A 24,878-nucleotide genomic window follows, 5' to 3' on the forward strand; every position below is an offset into this window, starting at 1 on the left:
GAGGCGTGTATACCTACAGAAAAAAATGATTTACGAAGACTTCCAAAAGGAATGAATTTCCGACGAAAGTATAATGAAAAATGTAATAGCCCAGCTACACTACTCGCGAAGTTGATCGAAGTTGACCGAATACGATAGTGTGGGCACGAACTTCGCTTCGCTTCGGGCAACTTCGCTTCGCTTCGCCCAACTTCCGATTGTTGTCGGTAAATGCGCCCGAGTCAAAGGACTCGAAGCGTCACGGCATAAATAAACCAATCACTGTCTGGTTGGACTGAGTTACTCGCGAAGTTGCACGAGTGTGTGGGCACGCACTTCGAACTTCGGCTAACTTCGTCGAGGACTTCGTCGAAGCGTCGAAGCGAGTAGTGTAGCGGCCGCTTGAGGAAAGGGGTACTTGAATAGTTGGACACATGCAGTGTCAGGGTATGATGCAAAAGTGAACACTTATTATGGATCATGTTAAGTAATAATGAAAGTATCTGAAATGATGTTCGAATATGGATGGAGCACGGATTGGGGCCCAAAACACAATTGCATGACGATCCATCCACTCTGCCTACTTCTAAATTTTTTTTATTTTTTAATATCAACGGTATAAAATACCTACACCATATACAACATATTATAAACAATGACATAAGAAAATATACAATTAACAGAAACTCTAGATGAATATAAAAAGTTAGAGATACAAGTACATGCAAAACTTATAGGTAGACAAGGTTAGATTAGTATTGATTGAAATATATGATAGTATTGATACATGATATAATATATAACAATAGCTAAAATGTATGCAATTATTTTCAGGTTTTGGTTGAAAGTAGGTAAGTGCCAATCAAGCTGTTGGTTCACCGTAATGACTATTATTACTGACCAAAGTTTCCTCATTTGCCCCAGGCAGTTCATTTTGTGTGATGTAATTATAATTCTTATTTTAGTTAGGGAATCTTAGTCGTTGTATTATAAGTAATTTAATGTTTCATACGTCCGCGTCGTGTACATTGATGTTACAAGACAAGATTTGCCCTCTGGAGTTAATTCCAATCTGAAAATAACCCCACGTTGAAGTAATTTCACAATACAACTCCTTTTCGAAATCCGCCGCCTCGCTTAGAACGCTTAGATAATATAAATTCATGTTCCCTACAATCTAAAACAGAGCACAAAGTTATCCCTCAATTCCCGTAATGTAGTTTGCTCTTTCATCAGCCAATAGGAAAGCCTAGACAGCCCGCGTCACAAAATATGGAAATGAACAACTTAAAAATCCAACTTTGTGTAAACTTTGCGTACGAGTCGTAAGCGAAACCAATGAAGAGCGTTCATTTTGTTACCGAGGTGTTTTTATAATTTGAATACAAAGCCGTCACCAAACCATCATTTTTTGCTAAACCAGGTCTGAATCACGTAAAGAACTAATAAATATCACAAAATGATTTTTATTTTCACATTTTTAATTTTTGGATTCTGTACACTACATGTTGAACAAAAACGGGAAACGTACACATATTTACTAGTGAGCAAAAGTTTTATGAATTTACAAAATTATTTATGTAAAATAGTAAATAATTATCAAACAAAGCGTTGATTTTGTGGCTTGACACTTTAATCAAATGAAAAGTTATTTTGTTTTTAACAACTTTGTTAGGTTTACAGGACAGCATTATAGAAACTAGTCTAGGTACAAACATTAATAATGTATATAGGTAATATAATATTGAAATAAAGCGCGAGAAATCATATTAGACGAGGACAGAGCTTCAGAAAGGGTGTGGTGGGGGTTACATGGTTAAAATATCAATTTATTTAAGCCCATTAAATAAGCTTTTACATTGTGTTTTTTGTTGTTGTGTTTGTCTCCTTTTTTCGAAAATAGGCAAAATTTTACATATCTGCGGAAAAAATTATGATTGTACCTTTCTTCCCTTTGTATTTACCTTTTCTTTCTTTTGTATTGGAGTCAACCGCCCCGACAATCTTGCAAATGCATGCCGATCGGGTTGGACCGACATTTATTTCGTATATTAACTGCTGTGAAGTCATACGATTTCAGAGAAATGCCTACTCGGTTTATTTTTGTAGTGCCATTTTTGTGAAATATATTGATTGTGCTTAATCAAAGCTAGACAATAACAACCAGTAAGCATATTACATCCTCTAATAAACTTAACGAATGAATTAACAGGAAACAGGAAAGGTTCATTTTCATGTAATTAACAGGAATCCTGTTAATTCATTCTTTAAGGGCCTGCAATCCCTTTTTTAAATAAATAATCATTTTTCTCCGTACATATTACATATTTTGTTCGGACGTCGTGAAAATTAATGTATTCGAAATTTACTAAAAGTTTAACAAGAAACCTGTTTATTCATTTATTAAAGGCCTGCAATCCGTTTTTTTTTAAATAAATTAGCAAATATTCATTTTTCTCCATAGTTGTAAATTTACAATATATATAAATATGGATGGGGAGGTCATACAATAAGATTCTTACCCCAATCAAAGTGGTCCAGAAGCTAAACTTCAAAGTTATCCTCAAGAAACACTTCACATATCCAACAGAAACTGCTATTTGCAGATTTCTGGAAGCCTCGAGAAAAATGCAATTATCCAAATTTATAAAGATAATAATATAATCAAAAACTTTGAAACTCACCTATCAAAAAGATATCAATACAATATCAAAATACCAAAATGTAATACCAAACAAATGCAAAATAACTATACCTATTCAGGAGTAAAGTATTTCAAAAACCCTCCGATTGAAATAAAGAAATTAAAGGCTATCAAAAAACTTAAACTAGAACTGAAGTTACACTTTCAGAAATAATTAATGAGTCTATACTCATCTCCACTGTATTTAGATGTTCCTAATTACTAAATAATTAGTATGTAACATAATCATATATAGTTCAGTATTGTCGCATGTCTTGCGGCGAGCGGTCGCCTAACGAGACGCACTCTGTAAAACTGTCTACAAATATAAAATTAACACCATCGGGACCATGTTCCAACATGGAACTCAAAATACATATTGAAAAAATACTGTCAGAACTCAACAAAATTGGCAGTACAAAAGCTGCCAAAGAAGCTAAAACTGAAATTGAAGCTATATTAATCAACATCGAAGATTCATGGAAGCTTGAGATAAATTCACTACATGACACAATAATTTGTCTACAAAATAAAGTGATTCAAGATCAAGATGATTATATCAGAAAATTAGAAAAATTGATAAAAAAAGGAACAAATGAAGAAAATAAAAATGAAGTTAAAAGCTATGCAATGGTGGTAAGGGAAAAATTTCACCCAATACCGAAAGCAAATTTTGCTTTACTAATTACATCAAAAGAAGACAAACCTGCAGATGAAATCGAAAAAATATTAAAAGACAAAATAAAACTATCCAAACTAGGAATAGGAATTTCTGGACTAAAAAAAACATATCAAAACAAAATAATACTAACATGTGAGAAACAAAATGACACCGAAAAAATAATAAACGAAATCAACAAAAACCCGGATATTGGAATACGCGCTTATGAAATAAAGAAAAAAAAACATGCATTATCAGGGTGTTGATGCTGGCTACAAAGAAGAAGAACTCCGAACAGATTTGATAAATCAAATTGAAGACCTAAAAAATGCCATGACCTCGGAAACAGACAATGAACCAATCGTTGTTAAAAAAAGCTGAAGAATAAAAAATCGGAAAAATTAGGAAATTTCATCATCCAAACAACTGCAAAACTGAGAAAAATAATAATATCTAAAGAAAGAATTAATATTGGATATACAAGAGCACACGTAGAAGACTGTGATCCACTGATGCAGTGCTATCATTGCCTTGGATACGGACACACCTCACTGAGATGCCTCGACAACATGAAGAATCCCAGATGCCTCCACTGTGCAGAAGAGCACAAAATACAAAACTGCACCAAAAAACAAGATTCTGCCAAATGCCACAACTGCACTAACAGAAAGGGGTATCAAAATGATCACGCAGCCAACAGTCACTTATGTGAATTCCGCAAAAAAATGATACAAAATGCCCAAATGTGAATTGAATATGAGTGAGTTGTATTTCGTATATTTATTCCTTTAAAAATGAATGATTTCTTCACTGAGGAATTAGATAAAACTCTTAATATTTCGGAATGTATTTGTCACACTTTAAATGATTGTAATAAAATCGTGGATAAAATATCAAATTCATTCTCAGTACTCCATTTAAATATCAGATCGATGAAACAAAATTTCAATGAATTTTTACTCTCAATTAATTTACTAAATCATAAACCGGACGTCATAGTGTTAACTGAAGCATTCACCAACGAATACAATAAATTTTGCATTCCAGAATATAGCTACTTGGTAACATCTTGTGCTATTAATAGAAATAGTGGTATTGTTGTATTTGTTAAATCTTGTTATTCAAACATCGCAGTGGAAGAAGTACCTATGTTAGTTGTCTTAGTTAATTGCTTAGATATTAATCTAAATATAAATAAAATATGTTTTAATATTATTGCAATTTACCGAACACACGGATCAAACGAGTATACATTTATGGATGAATTAAGAAGCGTTATATTATAAAAAAAAATAAACAGAACATAACAATAATCGGCGATTTCAACATAGATGTTTCAAACGAAAATAGTAACAAAATAAAAACTGAATTTATCAATTTTATGTCGGAAATGAATTTTATATTATGTATAAAAAAATATACTAGAGAAATTACGGGTCAACGTCCATCTTGTATCGATCACATATGGAGTAACACTAAAGATACCGACAAATTACACACGATAATATTAAAAAATAATATTACTGATCATCACACTTGCATCTATATACAAAAACTTAATATTAATAATCATACTGATTCAAAATGCAATACTTTCACAAAAAAGTCACTAAACCATCATAAATTAAGCCTAAAAATAAAAACAGAAACATGGCGTTCCGTATTAGAATCAACCTGTGCTGAAACATGCGCAAATATTTTTGGTAATATTCTATACAATTATATTACAGCATCGACAGATGTTAAAACTATAAAAATTAAATCAAAATTCGAAAAAATAAAACCATGGATTTCACATGGCTTAATCGTGTCTATTAGAAAAAAAGAAGAGCTATATCGCTTGACAAAGAAATTTCCCTTAGATATAAAAATATACACATATTATAAAAAATTTAGGAACAAATTAACCTGTTTACTAAAAACCACTAAAGAAAACTTTTACAAAAATGAAATTGATGTGGCTAAACAAAATGTAAAACATATATGGAAAACAATAAATGAAATAAATAGTAGAAAAAACCAAAAAAAAAACTCAAATTAAAAAAATTAATATCGGAAAAAATTCTATTAATGCCTTCAATAAATATTTCGCTAACGTCGGTCAAAATTTAGCTACACGGATCGATGAAAATTATAAAATAGATAATTTCGAAAAGGACTGCTTTAAACAAAATAATCTGTCAGTTTTCAAACCGGTAACAACAGATGACATAAAAAATATTATTAGTGAATTAAAAGGTGCATCTGCACCAGGGTTTGATGGAGTCACAGTAGAAATATTGAAACATTATAATGAATTATTAAGCATTCCAATTACACACATTGTCAATATTAGTTTAACCCATTTACGCCCAAGACTAAAGTAATCGTAGAAAAAAGAATAAATTCATTTTATGTAGTAGGAAATAGAGTTTTTTAACAAAAATAAAAAATAAATATCTAATTTTTTTTATTTACTAGAAAAAAAAGTGCCGTGCTCAAATGGGGACACTGGGCACATTCAGTATGGTATTTCTCGAAGGATGGTTTTTCAATACACAAAGTTTTTTTGCATTTTTTGCACTCCTACCGTGCCTTACTATGGCAAATAGTGCATCGCAACTGTTTTGTCAACTTCTCCGGAAAGTGGCCATAACCATCAAACTGTAAATTGAGCACTACAGAGGCTGATGGGTGAAATTGTAGCTGATCCATCTTCACGTCGTTACTAAGTATGTGTAGATCGAACATGTATGTAAATAACACCCACCACCACTTTTTGCCTCGAATTGAAGTTCGATACGTTGAAATCGACTGATCGGCTTGATCGACACCGTCCATGCCTCTGTTGTAATTCATAAATACTTGAGGAATATTTTCATCGATTTTCTTCTTTTCGATTGAGCTCGGAAGAAAATTATCGTAGTTTGTTCCCATTGTACAAACGCTGTTATCCAGCCAGCGAACAAACAATATTTTATTGACCGTGTTGAACCGGTAGTCAAAGTCAGCACGCCATTTCTTTTTCATCTCCTTGACGGGTGTGAGAGGAAATTTGCAGGTCCTAGCCTCACGTACAGTTCCTGTAGCCAGATTCCCATAAATCCCGCAGCAATGCATAGCTAGTGAAAAAATTATCGAAGAACACAACATGGTCTCTAGGATCTGTGTTTAGCTTGTTCAACAGGTTTTTCACAACTCGTGTACTCAACGGCTCATTGGTGGGTATTTGCGACTTGCAATAAATATCAAAATTGTAGCATTAGCCATCAGCACTAGCGAGCATCCAATTTTTATAACCGAAGCGTACAGGTTTACCTCGAATAAATAATTGTTTCGATGGATGACATCCAAAATATTTCACCATGGATTCATCTATTGACAGATTTGTGTGAAACACTCCCCATTGCATAAATTTCTTCATGAGAACCTCAGCAGGGGTTCGCATCTTGAACATTTTATCTGATGTTTCAGCAGCTACAGTATTATCACAAAAATGTTGGTACTTTTTGATATGTAAAAATCTGTTTCTCGTCATTGCCTTAGAAACAACAGGTACATTACAGTCCTCGTCTAAAGACCAAAATAGACGTTCGCGAGGCAAAGTGTGATAACCAGATAGAGATAGAATGCCCAAAAATGTTTTCAACTCACCAACGGTAATATTGATATCATGTTTATTGTTTTGTGATGCATACAAATCAGAATATTGAAGAATCATATCGATTACTTCCTGATCAAAAATCTTCTCAAAAATTGAAACAGGATTTTTACCTTTGAGATCAGTAATTAGGTTTTTGCATCGTTGTTGTACATTATTCTCATCAAAAGGCATGTGATCGTAGCTAGGCTCGCATTTACGCCAACGGGGCCCAACATTGCATCGTTGCCTTCTAGCGGAATTCGACAAAGGCTCTTCATCAGAACTGTCCCAATCTTCTTCGTTTCTGTTTACAAAAACTTCGATATTTCCAGGAATATCTCTTGGCATGTCATTGGTAATAATATTGTCTTCATCGCCTTCTTCTTCGTCAGTGAGGATACTTGTTTCTGGGGGAAGAGCAACGATATCGAATTCAACATCTGAGTCCTCTTCTGCCATAATAGCATCAAGGGCCTCCTGCAGTCCATGATAGTTATCGCTTACTTCAAATTGCCGTTTTGACATATTTATGTGCAGTCAAAACTCTGTAAAAAAAATAATATTTTACTCTTCATGTGCCCACTGTCCCTATTTGGAGACACCAACAAAAAAAAAGTAGTTCACAGTTCAGTAAATTATATATTTTACCTTATCAAATTTTTATTCCAAAGTAAACAAAGTGTTCAATAAGATTATGTAATAAAATTAAAAATCGTAAACATATAAAAAAAAATACTTACATTTGGTAATCACCGCGACTCTGAGATTCACTTTATTTATGACACTAAAATACTGTTTATAAATGGTGTTATCCAAAATGTTTGATATAAAATGTAAGACACATCAATTAACTCGACAATAATGCACTGTTAGCAAAACTTACCACATTAATAACAAAATGGTGGGTAGATTTGAAGGCGTCCTCGTTTGGGCACGGCAGGCGTAAATGGGATATAGTGGAATATTCCCCTCCGTTTATAAAAAATCTATTGTAACACCTGTATTTAAATCTGGCAACCCTGAAGAAATATCAAATTATCGACCAATATCTCTTGTCTCAAACATTGCAAAAATTTTCGAAAAGATCGTAAAAAAGCAACTTTTGTACTATATTGAAAATAATAAAATAATTAGTCCTAGCCAATTTGGATTTAGAGAGAAACTAGGCACTCATGATGCCATTGCAGAACTAACTTCACCTATATACCGTGCATTAGATAAAAAAAAAATGCCTTGGCATTTTCATTGATTTACGTAAGGCTTTTGATAGTATCTCCCATACAAAACTAATAAATAAATTAAATGATATCGGTATTATTGGTAAGGTAAGGTATTGGCTGAAAAGCTATCTAACTCAAAGAAACCAAAAAGTAAAATTAAATAACTCACTAAGCGTGGATGAAACTTTAGAATTTGGAATTCCCCAAGGGACTGTTATTGGACCAATTTTATTTATAATATACGTTAACAATATGTTTAAATTATCACTTAATGGTAAACTTATATCCTTTGCTGACGACACTGCAATAATTATCGAAAAAAAGACATGGAACGAAATTACCACTGCAGCCAATCAAGATATGAAGGTTATAAAAAAATGGTTCGATGGCAATTTATTATCACTCAACACAGAAAAAACATATTGTATTCCTTTCACTCTACAAGAAGATGTGCCAAATAACCAAATTAACATAACAATTCATTCTCAAAATTGTGTAAATAACGGTACATGTAATACGGACTGCGCGAAACTAAATCATAAATCTAATATAAAATATCTTGGTATCTTAATAGATAAAAATGTTAAATGGAAAGACCACATTAATTTCACTGTTGAAAGAATAAGAAAACTTATCTATATTTTCTATAATATACGAAATATTTTAAATAAGAAAACTATAAAAATTGTCTATTATGCATTAATTCAGTCCATATTGCAGTACGGGATTATCGGGTGGGGAGGGGCTTTTAAGGTTTCTTTACAGCCCATAATTACAATTCAAAGAATAATTATAAAAATCATCCTTAGGAAACCATATGACTCCCCTACTTTAGAGATATTTCGGGAATTTAATGTACCATCTATCACAGAATTGTATAAGAGAATCGCCTTATATCAAATTTATAAAGAATATTTTATTATTTGATTAATTTCTTTGATTGAGAGTCCAACTTTTACTGGTCATTCACTGGGTCGTTTCCCCCAATATTGGTGAGTCATATCTTTTATGCTTATTTTCGCACTGTAACAATAATGAACTCCTGCACTAGCAATAAAAGGTTGAAACCCCCAGGGATGGCCACGGATTAGTGGAGCTCTCATTCAAGGGAACTAAACAATTCTTTTTTTTGTTTATTATAAATTTTATAATGGCTATTAACTTTAATCGCGTACATGCAGAACATGGTGATCAAATCAACCCTTTTACTACTTCAGATGCCAAAATTTGCAAATACCTTATAGCAGAGGTAAAAAACACTACAATTATGCACCAAAATATTAGGTCAATTAATAAAAACTTTAATGAACTCCAGATACAGCTTAACCACCTTAATATAGACTTCGATATAATTATTCTCACGGAATGTTGGTTGTCAAACATTTATACTCCAAAATTAATAAATCACTACTCTTCCTTCAATTCGACAAAACATGATAGCCAGAACGATGGAGTCGTCGTATACACAAAAAATGATCTTAACCCCATTGTAACGGAAATAGACATTATTGGCGCGAACTGTTTGCAAATAACATACAATAATGACACTTGCATTCTAGCAATTTACCGCTCTCCTTCGAATCGTAATATCACACCAATTCTAAACAGTCTTAATAGCATATTATCCAATCTTTCCCATACTAAAAATTTGATAATTATGGGAGATTTAAATATCAACATACTCACAAATAATCCACATCACCAATGTCACGACTACCTGAACATGTTAGAATTCCATGGATTAATTAGTACCATCAATACACCAACAAGAATAGTCAGTGAATCAAGTTCATGTATTGATCACATAATGGTCAAAACTAATAAACAAAACAAAAACATCGTTTACAAATCAACAATTACAGATCATTACACAACAATCTTCACTTTGCAATCCAACACCACACAAAATAGACGAGATCAGTCTCTTATATACAATAATATTAACTTTGAAAATTTAAAAATCTCAATTAAAAATAAATCTTGGCAAGAGCTTTTCCAAATAAAAAACTCAGATGATGCATGGAGATATTTTGTTGACTTTTTGAAAAATGAATTAAGTAATAATACCACAACTTTGTCAAAAAAAATTCCAAACAAAATTAAACCCTTGAAATCATGGATAAGTCATTCAATCATCAACTGCATTCGCAGAAGAAATGCACTACACAAAAAAGTGAAAGACAATCCTTACGACGTAATCTCATTAAACATCTATAAAAGATACAAAAATACGTGCGGGGAAGTCATTAGAAAGGCAAAAGAAATCTACTATGGAGACAAAATCAAAGGAAGCAATAACGATCCCAAAAAAATATGGCAAATTCTAAGAGAAGCCACAAATACTCAATATGCCAAAGACAAACAGGACATACAAAAACTCTGCATTGATGGAAAAATTATTGACACATCAAAAAATCCTAAGGTCGTTGCGGATTACATCAATAATTTCTTTATTAATATTGGTTCAAATCTTGCTTCTCGTCTACCAAATTATGGGAATGTTCAACCTACTGAAAGAGGACTTCAATACTCCAACAGAAGACTCAATTTCCAAACGGTGTCAGAAGAAGAGATTCTAAAAATTATCAATTCCCTAAAAATCACTTCTTCAGCCGGGGTTGATGGCATAACAACCAAGATCTTGAAAACGCTGTCTACGGAAATTGCATTGCCCCTAGAACATTTAATAAACCTTAGTATCACTCAGGGCCACTTCCCCTCAAATCTTAAACAAGGTATCGTTATTCCTATACATAAAACAGGAAACAAGACTGATATAAATAATTACCGACCAATAACCCTACTAACAAGCCTATCAAAAGTATTTGAAAAAGTCATCAACTCACAGCTGGTAAGATTCCTCGTGAGCCATAAACTGATCTCAGAAAATCAATACGGGTTTCAAGAAAACAAGAGCACCTCGGACGCTATTGCCGCTGTCACAGATTTCATTGTAAAACACCTTGATAAAAGGAAAAAATGTATTTCAATCTTCTTAGATCTTTCCAAAGCCTTTGATACAATATCACACAGTAAATTAATAAACAAACTTGAACAAATCGGTATTACGGGAAACGAACTTAACTTTTTTAAAAGTTACCTTAATGAGCGCAAAAGCAACAAGTTAAAATAAATAACATACTTAGCAACACTTGTTCATCTAACTACGGTATACCACAAGGTAGTATATTAGGTCCGTCTTTGTTCCTGTTGTATATTAACGACTTATGCAACATTAATATTCAGGGGAAAATCGTTAGTTTTGCCGATGACACCGTCTTACTGTTTGAAGCTGACACTTGGCTAGCTGTCTACAAAAAAGCTGAAACGGACATAAGCATGGTAAAAAAATGGTTGGATATAAACACGCTCACACTGAACACAGAGAAAACTAAATATGTCACACCTAGTATTAATATTACTGGTCAACCTCCTGATGATGCCTCCATCAGAATACACTCGTGTTTGAATTCCGATGAATGTTGTCAGTGCCCCTACATTGAGCGCTTTACTCAGATGAAGTACCTCGGCCTCACCATTGATCCATATCTCAAATGGAACCTTCATACCCAAATAATTGCAAACAAAATTAGAAAAACCATGCACTTTTTTAGAATCATACGAAACTTTCTCGGCTTTCAAGACCTGAAAATGATTTATTTTGCAGTCTGCCAATCTATTATTGAGTATGGTATCATAGCATGGGGAGGCGGCATTTCATCTGCACTAGACCCAATCATAAAGGCTCAGAAAACAATTTTAAAAATAATTCTAAGGCTACCTATAATTACAGACTCAAATCTAATTTTTAATATTATGAATGTATTCGATGTTCGGCAGCTATATGCAAAAACTATCTTAACTCATCTATACTCAAATATAAATAATTACTACATAAAAAGTTCAAATACACGATGTACTCGAAGCAATAACAAAATCTTATTACAAATTCCGAAAACACATACTACGTTTGGTCAACGAAATTTTAAATACTTTGCGACAAGACTCTACAACATTCTTCCAGACAGCATAAAACAATGTGATTCACAAAAAAATTTCAAAGATAATGTAAAAATTTGGATTAAAAATAAGAATAGGGCCTTTACCGGTGCATTCACCCAAATTTGCAGTTATTGAAGTCACCACATTACCACCACATTATTGAGCGAATACTTCTTAATACAAGTATAGGTATGTTCAATGGTATTAGGAACTAACACAAATAATTCTGCCTCAACACAGGCTAGCCTAGTGAGGCGGTATTTGAAAAACCACAACTGTGCTTTTATTTTCTATTTACCTTCAAAATATTATGTTTGTATAAATAGTTCTTAATTTTTGTTAAATTTATAACCTTAAATATAAAAGTTACAAATTAATGTACACCTTAATATGTATGTATAGTTGTAATGTGTAAACTTTCCTAAATAAAGATATTATTATATATTTATAAAATTCACCCCTCAGATAGCATAAGCAATAGATTCAAAACTAATGGCTTAATAGCCATTCCTATGCTTAGAACGACCACGGCTCAGCACCACTATTCGTATTTAGGTGTAAGATGGTACAATATATTATTGTCCAAAAATAAAATTAGTGTAACCGTAACTGTGAATTATGAACAATTCAAAAAGTTAATTAAGTCCCTAAAATTGGATACTGATATATTGTACCCCTAATTTTCTTACACTTACTCAATTTGTACAAAAATATATATTAATTTAATTGTCTTTAAAAAACTATTTTTCTAATTTGTTTACCTGATATATTGTACCCTTAATTTCCTCACGCTTTCTTAATCTGTAAGAAGACATATTATTTTAATTATCTTTAAAAAGACACTTTTCTAATTTGTATACCTATGTTAATATTATGTTTGTATTTATATCAAAAGTTTTTGATTATTGTTTAAAAAATCATTAGAACTAAATGTAAATACTCCTCCCATAAACACGAGCTCCTGGAGCTCAACTTATGGAGTAGTAGAGTAAAAAACGAAAAAATTATATATCTGTCTGCATATTGTTATCATTTATAATGTTAAATAATTTACAAGTAATAAATAAAAAAAAAATAAAAATATATGTACAACTGCACATATAGATAATCCAGAAGTTTCAATTGTTCCTATTATATATATATATACTTACCTATTGCATAATGTTGTTCTATTTTCCTTATAATTAGTGTAACTAGCTCACCAAGCACAAGAACCAGTTTCTTCATTGGTGAGACTGCGATTATAAATATATTTTGTAACCATATGTACTTATATAACATCACTACTGTAACCACTTATATACATTAAATAAATAAAATAATTACCCAGTTATTTTCACATAATTGAATCCGGATTATTTATATCCATTTCTCAATTTTTTCTCGGTTTGTGAGGAAACTTAAGCGAAAATAAGACATTTTACGAATAATGGAGCAGTGTCCCGGCAAGACAAGGGTCCTGGGTTCGAGTCCTAGATGTGACCGTGTTCTTTTCTGTTTCAGATTTTCGTTTAGAAATCGCTAATATTGTCTTCAATAATTAAATATTACAATTTGAGGTTTTATTCAATAGAGTTATTCCGAAAAATAAATATTCATTATAGACTTGCAGAAAAGTCAATAGATGTCGCACATAAAAAATTTAAAAAAATAAGATAGGTTTTAATAAAACGGCAAGGCTGGTGGAGATCGACTAACGTTTATTTAGTTAATAGATACATCATAGATCCCTGTCGTAACAAAATAAACTAAATACCATTCTAACAAAACAATATTATGAAAATGGATTTAGATTTCCGATATGCACATTGAACTTAAAAATTTTTGATGTTTATTCGAACAAAGACTTTCTGTTAACAAGTCAGCTGGTATAGGTATTGGAAGTTGACACATATTCAAGCTTAACTTTATTATCAAATACACATTCTCTGACAAAGTGATGTCGTGCATCAATGTGCTTGGTGCGTTTATGAAACAGTGGATTAACAGACAAATTAATAGAACTTTGACTGTCACTATATAAACATACCGGTGTATTTTTATGTTTTTCTATCATATCAGATAATAGGTTATTTGAGTAAATAGCCTCTTTGCAAGCTTCGGATAGAGCCATATATTCTGCTTCTGTACTAGACAAGGCAACTGTTCTTTGCTTTCTAGATTCATAAGATATAACACATCCTGACATTATGAAGCAGAACCCAGTATATGACCTTCTATCTAAGGTACATGATGCCCAATCAGCATCTACAAAACCATGTAAAGAATAATCACTTTTCTTATAAACTAAAGCATAGCTTTTGGTTTTTTCTAGATATTTGAACAATCTTTTTAAATGTTTCCAATGAGTTTCATTATAACAGCTAACTGACTTAAATAACTTACGCTGTAAGCATTGTCTGGTCTTGTCAACACAGATAAGTACATAAGACTCCCTATTAACTGTATGGATATTTTATAATATCATCATTTTTATTTACATATTTCTCTAACTTTAAATTAACTTCCATAGGGGTATCTGAAGTATTACAATCTGACATATTGAACTTATTTAAAATATTGTTTACAAAAAGCTCTTGATCAACAATCTTTTTGAGCATTCACTCTCATTCCTAGACACTGTTTAATCTCACCTAAATCTTTTATCTTAAATTTATCGATAAGTTCTATCTTTAACTGTTCATAATATTTTTCTGAATTATAGAATACAAAGAAATCATCCACAAATAATGCAACAAATATTTTAACATTATTATTACTCTTTATGAAAAGACAAGGCTCATATTTGGATTTTTTATGTCCTTAAGTTCAATAAACATTCTTCTACTCTAATATACCAAATCCTAGCAGACTGTTTGAGACCATAAATGGCACTTTTTAATTTCAATACTTTATTTGTACAATTAACAAAATGAGAGTATTCTGGTATTTCTGTAAAAAAATTTTCCTTAAGAAAACCATTTAAGAATGCTGTTGGTACATCAAGGTGGTTCATATTGAAATCAAGTTGTACACTCAAGGCAAACAATAATCTAAGAGTGGAATATCTTAACACTGGTGAGAAGGTTTCGGTAAAATCTATACCCTTCTTCTGAGAACAACCTTTTGCAACAAGTCTTGCTCTGAAACGCACTTCACCATTGCTTTTATATTTCTTTTTAAGAACCCACTTATTTTTTACCACTGTGCCGTCCTTTGGCCTGTCCACTAGCTCCCAAGTGTCATTATCACTAAAGGATTTTAACTCCTCCTTTATTGCGATTTGCCATTGCACTTTCTCGGGTCCAGTTATAGCCTCAGCGAGAGAAATCTGTTCACTTGACACGTCTTCTATACACATGTTCGTGTAACCGTAATAGTCTGGTTTACGTTTAGCTCGTTTTTCTGGAACAACATTTGCATCAGCGGGAACAACATTTGTGTCAGCCGGGGTCAAAGACTGTCATCTGACTCACTTGTCGATTCAGCAGGAACATATGTAACATCATTCACATCATCTTCTTCGATATATGTACTATTCAACTGACTGTCTCCTGTGTAATCTGGTTGCTGCTTCTCTTCTACGAAAATATTTGTTGATGAACTGTCATTAATATTTTCCATCACTACAACATCTCTGCTGGTCATAATACGATTGGCCTTCGGGTTGTAAAGCCTGTAACCCTTAATGTTCTCTGGGTAACCAATCAGGATATGTTCTTCAGCCTATCTGTCCTATTTACTCCTTTTTGCTTTCGGAACGTGGACCATCACAGGACTGCCGAATATCCAAATATGGCCGAGATCTGGTTTTTTACCACTCCATAGCTCATAAGGTGTTTTTTGTAATCCTGATGCCAAAGTTCTGTTTCGTAAGTAGACTGCAGTATTCACTGCTTCAGCCCAAAACTTCTTTTGTAAATTAGCCTCAAACAGAAGACACCGAGCTCTCTCCACCACTGTTCTGTTTAGTCTTTCGCACAGGCCATTCTGTTCCGGTGTATGGAGGTTCGTCATTTGATGCAAAATACCATTTTTATTCAAAAAATTATCAAATTCTAAAGAACAAAACTCTCCACCATTGTCTGTTTTCGATACCTTGAGTTTTCTGCCTGTCTGTGTTTCAACAAGAGCTATAAACTCTTTGAAATACTTAAACACCTGATTTTTGGTCTTAAGGAAATACACAAATGCCATTCAAGTATAGTCATCTACAAAAAGCAGAAAGTACTTGGCTTGTCCAATTGAAATTTGTTCCATGGGTCCACAGACATCGGCATGAACAAGTTCCAGCACTTTTTCACACCTTGACCCTTTGTGTGAAAACTACAATCTCGGCTGCTTCCCTTCACAACATGTGATGCAGTTGGACTTATCAAAGTCAGCCTTATCCGGGTATAAAATTCCTTCCACAGCGCCATCCTTCATAGCATTTAAGGTTTTACTGTTAATGTGTCCCAACCGTCGATGCCATATTTCACTTGTCACATTTGTCGCTGAGCACGCAAACAAATTTTCTGACTTAATATTCAATCTGTACACTCCATTTACTAGATTTGCTATTCCTACCAGCACATTCTGTCGATTGCGTATATAGCAAACTTCCGATTCAAAGTTAACCTTGTTTCCACTTTGAATCAGCTGACTTACTGATAACAAATTAGTTGACAGGTTAGGCACACATAAAACATGTTTAACAGGGATATCAAACTCCAAATTGTCCACTACGGTCGTAATCATCGTGTTTCCTGAGCATATAACTGGTATTTTGTTTTGATTTGCAACTACTATTTCTTTTACTTTGTGTCTGTACGACACATTTTGTAAACAATAGGCCACTTGCAAGGATTTTCTAATGACTTGGAAAAAAATGAGTGGATAGATTTCTCTACTAAGATTACGAAAATGTTACTCAAAAAATTTTGAAATGTATAGTTTTTTTTAAATAAAATAAATAAATCTGTTATTTTTGGCTTGTGACGTCACCACTTGAAAATGTTCCGTCTCCAATATTATTGAATTAATTTTTGTAAAATTCCACACTGATTATTTTTTTATATGGCAACACCTTGATTTCCGGCGACTTGTGAATTTGACAGTTTTGACATGGTTTTGACACTTGTTTGGGGTTTGGCTGCATTTGGCTGTTTGTATTGTAGTCCGTTAACTTTGTTGAGAAATTAAGCATATATTATTTGGATTGGAAAAATGATTGAAGTAGGTTTTGTTCAGGGTCAGTCTGACAATTTGCCCAACATAGATTCATTTATGATGGCTACTTTTCTAAGTAATAATATGAATTTCATTGCAAGCGAAATTAGAAATGTCAAAACAAAAAGGTTAGTATTTTTTCTGTATCTTCTAATATACCAATATTATGTTATATATTTTGACAACATTTAATATGTACTTATATATTTTGTTTCCATCAATTATTATTATTAAGACAATTGTTAACATTCAGTTATATGCGACTATCTTTTGTTTTCAACGTGTAATTATTATATATTTTAAAGGTCTGCACGTGAAAGTTATGGTGATAATGCTATCGGGTATGTGCAGGTAAAAAGAGAAGGTCCTATCTGCACAGTGAAAGCAAAAATAACCCCCGAGCACCGTGTCCGCCAAAAAGCATACTCTGTTGTACTTTTGTGTGATGAGATGGAAGATGAAATACAAGTCTTAGAATGTCAAGACTGTGCAGCTTCTAGAGGTTAGTTGAACTGTATGTCGCTATATTGTAAAATATGTTTCTCTCCTCTAACCTCTACACTCTTCTACCCTATGGAGATGTGGGGAAGAGCAAACTCTTGTGTGATGTAACAAACACAGAATCATTGCGAGGGTCTCTGCCAGCTACCTGTTGACAAATAATTTATATTTGGAACATTTTGCTTTCAGGTGGCTGTAAGCATGCACTGGCATTTCTAACATGGCTCCATAGGAGAAGTGAAGAACCAGCGTCGACATCTGTCGACTGTTATTAGAGAAAATCAAAGTTATCGTGTGTCGGAACCTCCCAAAAGTTCATTCTGGCTTCCCAAGTTGGCAAGAACGCAGTAAAAAGCGTGGAAAAAGGTAATGGAGATTTCCTGGCAGCAGTACTCCAAAGGAGTCTTAAGGAGGGGCTTCGATGCCAACTGACTCAACTTCACATGGATCCGAAGCCCACTGACTGTTTGTCCATGCACAGGATGATTTCTGCTTTTAAGAAAACACGAAACCTGCACAATACAAGTGCTACAGATTTCATCAATTTTATTACATGTGATCTAAATATTCCTCCAAATATCTTCGAGGAAGTTTTTTCATTAACAAGAAAGCAGGCTAACTGCCCGTTATGGTACGAAATGCGATATGGCAGAATTACTGCATCCAAACTATACGAGGCAGCTAACTGCAAAACATTGGATGGAACATTGACTGAAGTCATCTTAGGGGCAGCCAAGATTCCAGACACAAAGGCTATGCAACGAGGTCGGCTTTTAGAACCTTTGGTGTTAAAGGTACTAGCAAACCAACTGGGACACAAATATAAAGAATGTGGTTTGAAAATCAGTTGCAAATTACCAATTATCGGCGGCTCCCCTGATGCAGTCACTGATGATTATATTGTTGAGGTCAAGTGTCCAGTCAAACATAGTACAATGAAAAATTACTTTTTTGAGGGTGTTGTTGCCAGAAAGTATTATGCACAAATGCAAATACAAATGTTCGTACTGAACAAATTCAAGGGAGTGTTTTGTGTTGCTGAACCCAACTTTGAATCATCTGGCAAAATAAATGTTTTCCACATCGATTACGATGAAGAATTCTGTGTCGAAGCTATTAATAAAGCCATGCTGTTTTGGTCCCGAGCTATATTTCCTGTACTTGAAAAATGTATAGGTATACATTATTTGAAATAAATCACGTATTTACTGCACTACACTCGCTTCTTTATTCATAATAATACATGATTATATTGATTATGTACAATAGCATAATATTATTTTCATCCCATCCACCATAGTAAAATATGTATTTGTATAAAGTGACAGAAAAACAAAAACAAAAACAAAAAGTTTACATAAGACATATTTTTACATTTATACCTAGTATTTATTTGATAATACGTACACATGTTATTGTATTATCGCATAGATTTTTTTTGTATTTATTATTCGAAGTAAGAAAATGATTACAAAGTGGAAATTCTAACACAAATAGATATGTATTAAAAAGTGGAACATGATCACTTTGCTACAACACAACTGTATTTATATTAACTTCATGTAAAAGTAAGGCGTAAACAAATAAATGAATAGCAATCAATCCACTCCCAGTAAAATATTGGAAGCATTATTATAGTCAGTACTTGCACTGACTGGCAACGCTGGCCGCTAGATGGTGCTAGTGTAGCATGTTGCATTTCTTCGGGACAATACAAACAAACCTAATGGCGGGCTTTAATATTCTTTTTACGTGTGAGCATAAGAACAGTAAGGTCGTATGTAGGTTACTAAATATTTTATTTTCGACTTATATAATTTATTAACGTAAAATAAAGAAAACATTTCAAATAACATGCATTAAAAAAACCAACCCACAGAAGTCACGGCGCTAGTATAGCATAATCAGAATGTATGGTAAATGTAAGAAGTTGAAGGTGTTATACATAAATCATTCTACAGTATTTGATATTATCCCTTTTGGTGGCTTCATTGCCTATAAACTTTAAGTAAAAGCTCCAACATATGTTTTTATAAAAAAAACACATACTGGCGCTATAATTACATAATATTATACACTTTAGACTTATTCTATATACATTACATGAAGGATAAACAAAATAACACTGGTACATATTATGAATATTTATATTCAAGTTAAAGTTTATATGATAATGAAGCGCACATAACATTTTAAACTAAGCATTAGCGTAGAGCACAAAACACTAAAAGACTAATAATATTAATAAGACTAATATGATCAAATTATTGGTTTTTGTAGATTTATGAGTCCACATGCAATCATAACAATATGGTCAACTTGTTGAGTCAAATGGAAGTCTATACAAGAATGTGGCTTTAGAATATTATACTCTCTGAGCCGACTTATTACACGTTCAACGTGTATACGCAGTGCTGCTATTTGCTTGGATAACTTCACCTCTCTTTTAGTGCTATTTACACCTGTAACAACACTTGGTGGACGCACAAGTTGACAATTTTTGCCTTCTAAAATAGTAGCTAGTTGCTTAAAACCTCTATCTGCCATTACCGACATGCCTTTAGACAAGTTGTCCAAGAAGCCGCACTTTTCCACAATCATCATATCTGTAGTACGTCCACCAAAGCCCTTTGAAATGAAGTTAATAAAGCCATCAGGAGTGATTGATATTAGGTACTTGAGTGTATTGCATTTTTTATATTCTGACCAAGTTAGTGCCTGCTGCAAATTCATCACCTAAAATGATGAAACTAGAGTTTAATTTAATTTTTTTTAAAACGATTAAAACATTTAAAATGTTTATATTTTCAAGGAGTGCTAGGGTTTTAACAATCCAATAAAAATCTTTAAGGATTCCTAAATACAGCTTTGGTTTGTTTTCAATATGCTGCAGAGTTAATTTCAATGACAGACTTTTGAAATCACTATTTGAACTACTATCAACGTACGAATCTGACGTAGCTTGTTGGGAGTATTCTGAACCAGATGCCGATTCCGAGGCAGAACTGTCTGGCTGAAGAGTGACATGCTTTAGTTGTACGTTCTTGGTATTTTTATTATGCTTCACAGGAGAAGTACTTACGTCACGACACTTGATTGGACCCCTACTGTGTTCTTTTCCTGTATTTGTCAATTTACTTTTGAATTTCTTTTTCAAATTGCATTGAATGGCTTTCGAATCAGTTGCGTTCTCAACTATCAAAATGTGAAAGTTTTCTTCGGAGCTTGATGTATCTTGTGGTCCATCCACATGTTGTTGAAGTATTTGGAGTCCAGAGCATTGAGGCTTCTCGAGAGGAAACGACACTTCCAGTTCAACGTAGTCTTGAGGTTGATTGATGATCTGTTGTGGCACAGACTCATCCACATCAGACAGGCAAGGAGACATTGGCTCGAGACTTGCAACAAACACTTCACCGCCTTTAGATGAGCTTGGATGCTGATCCACCACATTGAGTAGATCTCGCCCATCAGCTCCAATTTGACATTCAAATTTATGAGGGATGGTTCCTTTTTTTAAAAGCACCTTTTTACTAAGATGTTGGGGCCATTTCCGAGCATCCACGCTTAACTGAAAATAAAAATACAACTTATCAAGAGACATTGTATTTATTCAATACAAACTTAACAATGCAAATATAATAAGTATCTTCATTTGAGAATAGCCTGCAAAAGTGTAACAATATTGTAATGTGTGTAGGCTTGTTGTCACTAGGTAATAGACCCACCTACTCAACCTACTGTACTGTTCAGCAAACTATTCGTGAAGCATGCAACAAAGAAAATATGTATTTTTTAAATATTGTGTTCAAACAATAATATTGTAAAAAATATACTTACATTAAAATGATCTTCACAGACATATCGTACGGTTTTATTTGACAGTTCACCCAATTGACTGGACCAATGAATTGCAATACACCATTGTTTTCTAATTGCTGAAATTCGCGGTACAACGAAAAATCTTTTTTCCTTAGTAGTCGCTGAAGTATTTGGGCACAAAGGAACCATACAATATTTATAATTATTTTTACGATCCCGGATCCTACGGTTACTACACGAATCCATGTTTAATTATAACAAAACAGTAACAAAACGCAGCGTTAGAATTGGAAGTACTTCGTTTTGACATGACAGATATTATTCAGAAGTGACAGATGTTATGATGTGAAAATCGTACAGATTATCCTTCCGTGGCGGCTGTCTTAGAGGTATAATGGTGATGGTCCTGATTTTAACAAAATCAAATTTTATAATATATTATTATGAGTTTATGAGTACAAGAATAATTTAAATCGCAACATTTGGATAATATCAAACAAGAGGTACAATATCAAGTTATATGTTATATAACTAGAATGTGCAGCTGTTAAAAATAGTCTCATTAAACAAAAACCAACCTTGGTACATATATAATATATAGGTACTTCGACCAACTAAATATATTTTATGAGAACCTTCTTTATACTTGTTTATATATTTCATATTGTTGATAAACCTTCCCCTTTTATTAATTTAATTTTATTTACATTAGGTTTTATTGTAAAATATTTGGATTTAGTGACTGAACATTATAATCGTATATATTCACCAATCCTATAATATTGTGTATAAGTATATTTATATTATATGTCATCTCATTTAATATGGCAGACTGAGATTGCAATATCCTCCCAGTACTGCTGGAATAAAACTTTAAATAAATTAATAAGGATTAATGATCAATAAGAAGGTTCAAAGAAAAAAATATTTATGAGATGTAATATTTTTGGTATGCCTCGTTATTCTCCTCTGCCATTCGTGTGAAATGCGTCGGTTTTTTTTAAAAATGTTTTTGGGCTATGTAATTATTTTGTTTTCGCACCCATAAATTATGTTCCGTCTTTCGGGTTTATGAAAAAATGGTCTGATTTTTCGGATTAAAATTTTGAAAAAATCGCCATGGTTTCAAAAATACGATTAAAAAAAAAAAAAATACAGAATGTCTTAGAATATTTGCCTAAACCGGAAAATAAAATAAAAAAATGGGGTGCAAGAGGCCTATTCTTATCAGTAATCATGTGTGAACTTGCACACGAATCTACGTACCAATCGGAATCTTTGAATGTTCCATTCAAAAATATCGCACTGAATGCATTACTTTCACTTTTATGCTGTGAATTATTATGGCACTTATTCATATAATGTCCGAGTTTCTTACATTTGTAACAGCGGATTGTTTTGACAGAATTCAAAGATGGCGGCGGTGATTCTTTCGATTTTGACGTATAAGCAGGGTTGCCATTTTTCTTGCTATTTCGGAGCTGCCAACCTTTTGACAAAAAAGCACTATTTGTTCCAGAGCTGCCAACTTCCGAACTCATGTCCAACAATTTCGACTTTATAACATCCGTGCTGATGTGCAATCCACTATGCTCTATGGCCATTACTAAAGGAGCAAACCTGTCTGTTAGTCCCGCCAGTAATAATGACCCGATCCACTCATCAGTGATCTGGAAGCCGGTAACTTTAAGTTTCTGTGCGGTATCAACCATTTGCGTTACATAGGCACCCATTGACTCGGACTCTTCTAGTCGAATAGATATTAGCTGACGAAGTAGACTGATGCGACGAGTGAAGCCACAATCATGATATAGGGCCTTCAAACGCTTCCATACATCTTGTACTGTTTGCTCATTTTTGATGTGAACATATATTGAAGACTCAATCGTCATAATAAGTTTAGATTTTGCCTTTTTATCATCCAGACTTGTACAATCAGATGATTCTGGCTTGTGAATATCCACACCATCCAACATCAAAAAATGTTCAACTGCAAACGCCCACTCATCATAATTTTCACGTCCCTTCAATTTAGGTACATTCACTATGTAACTTCCCGCCATGTTGAAATAAACGCACACCGAGAATGCGGTAACAGATTGTCGATCACAAAAACAGTTATTATTGCGGCGATTTACACTGTTTTTATAGAGTATATGATATACTGGTCACTGATTGTCCAACTAAATAGTATTTTACGCAGGAAAACTTTGATTTAACGCTGATTTAACGCGAGTTATAGCCCTGGGCCCAGAATCTAATAAAACGGCAAGGTTGGTGGAGATCGACTGACGTTTATTTAGTTTATAGATACATCATAGATGGAGCTAGTCACACATATTAATTTTGTTATATAATCCAGTCCATAAGGTCAATTATTTTGATTCCTGAGAGATCCGTTGATGAAGAACCCCAGAGAGGGGAGTGGGCATTGAAGTCACCCAGAATGACCAGGGGAGAAGATATTTTTCTAAACATGTGGGTCCATAATGAAATGTCAAATGGGGTAGAAGGGGGAATGTAGAGGGATACAAATGTAATATTAGAGACAGTAGCTGCCACTAATTGGAAGGATGAATCTGGGGGTTTAATGGAAATAGGGGTGAAGGACAGGGAGTTTTTGATTAGAAGGGCTGCACCACCCTTCCCATCAATGCGGTCGTCCCGCAGACATTGGTAGCCACTTACCTTGAAGAGCTGAGACGGTTTAAACCAAGTCTCAGAGATGGCAGCAATAGAAATTGTGTGTAATTGTAGAAGGCGGATGAGGTCAGCCTTATTGGAGAAGGCGCTTCTACTATTCCACTGAAGAATCCCTGCTGTCAGGGCAGCCATTGGAAACAAGAGAATTTAAGGAGGAGAGTAAAGAGGCAGCGTTGGCCGGTAGGGAATTATTGTTATTAATTATAGAGATCAGTAACATGATGAGAGTTTGAATGATATTAGAATAGTCATTAGAAATTATGTTATTTAGAGAATTGCCATTTGAATCAGGAATAAAGGAATTGCAGTTCGAAGTATTATTGAGTTTGAATAATATTAGAATTGTCATTAGAAATTATGTTATTTAGAGAATTCCCATTTGAATCAGGAATAAAGGAATTGCAGTTCGAAGTATTATTGAGTTTGAATAATATTAGAATTGTCATTAGAAATTATGTTATTTAGAGAATTGCCATTTGAATCAGGAATAAAGGA

At 33.4% G+C, this 24,878-nt stretch overlaps 1 protein-coding gene across 1 annotated transcript in view; it reads right to left on the reverse strand.

Moving 5' to 3' along the window:
* Window positions 1-12,953: 12,953 nt before the first annotated feature.
* Window positions 12,954-24,878, reverse strand: part of LOC149416186 (uncharacterized) — a 35,657-nt gene continuing 23,732 nt past the window's right edge. Inside the window, exons 4-6 of the mRNA XM_089641906.1 lie at window positions 20,997-21,332; window positions 15,349-15,551; window positions 12,954-12,968 (exon numbers count right to left, since the gene is read on the reverse strand). Coding sequence (XP_089498032.1) covers window positions 12,954-12,968; window positions 15,349-15,551; window positions 20,997-21,332 — 554 coding nt within the window. The remainder of the gene's footprint in view (window positions 12,969-15,348; window positions 15,552-20,996; window positions 21,333-24,878) is intronic.

The sequence above is a fragment of the Hesperophylax consimilis genome, chromosome 17 (assembly GCF_061612785.1).
Source record: "Hesperophylax consimilis isolate HC1 chromosome 17, BYU_Hcon_1.0, whole genome shotgun sequence".
Classification (NCBI taxonomy): domain Eukaryota; kingdom Metazoa; phylum Arthropoda; class Insecta; order Trichoptera; family Limnephilidae; genus Hesperophylax; species Hesperophylax consimilis.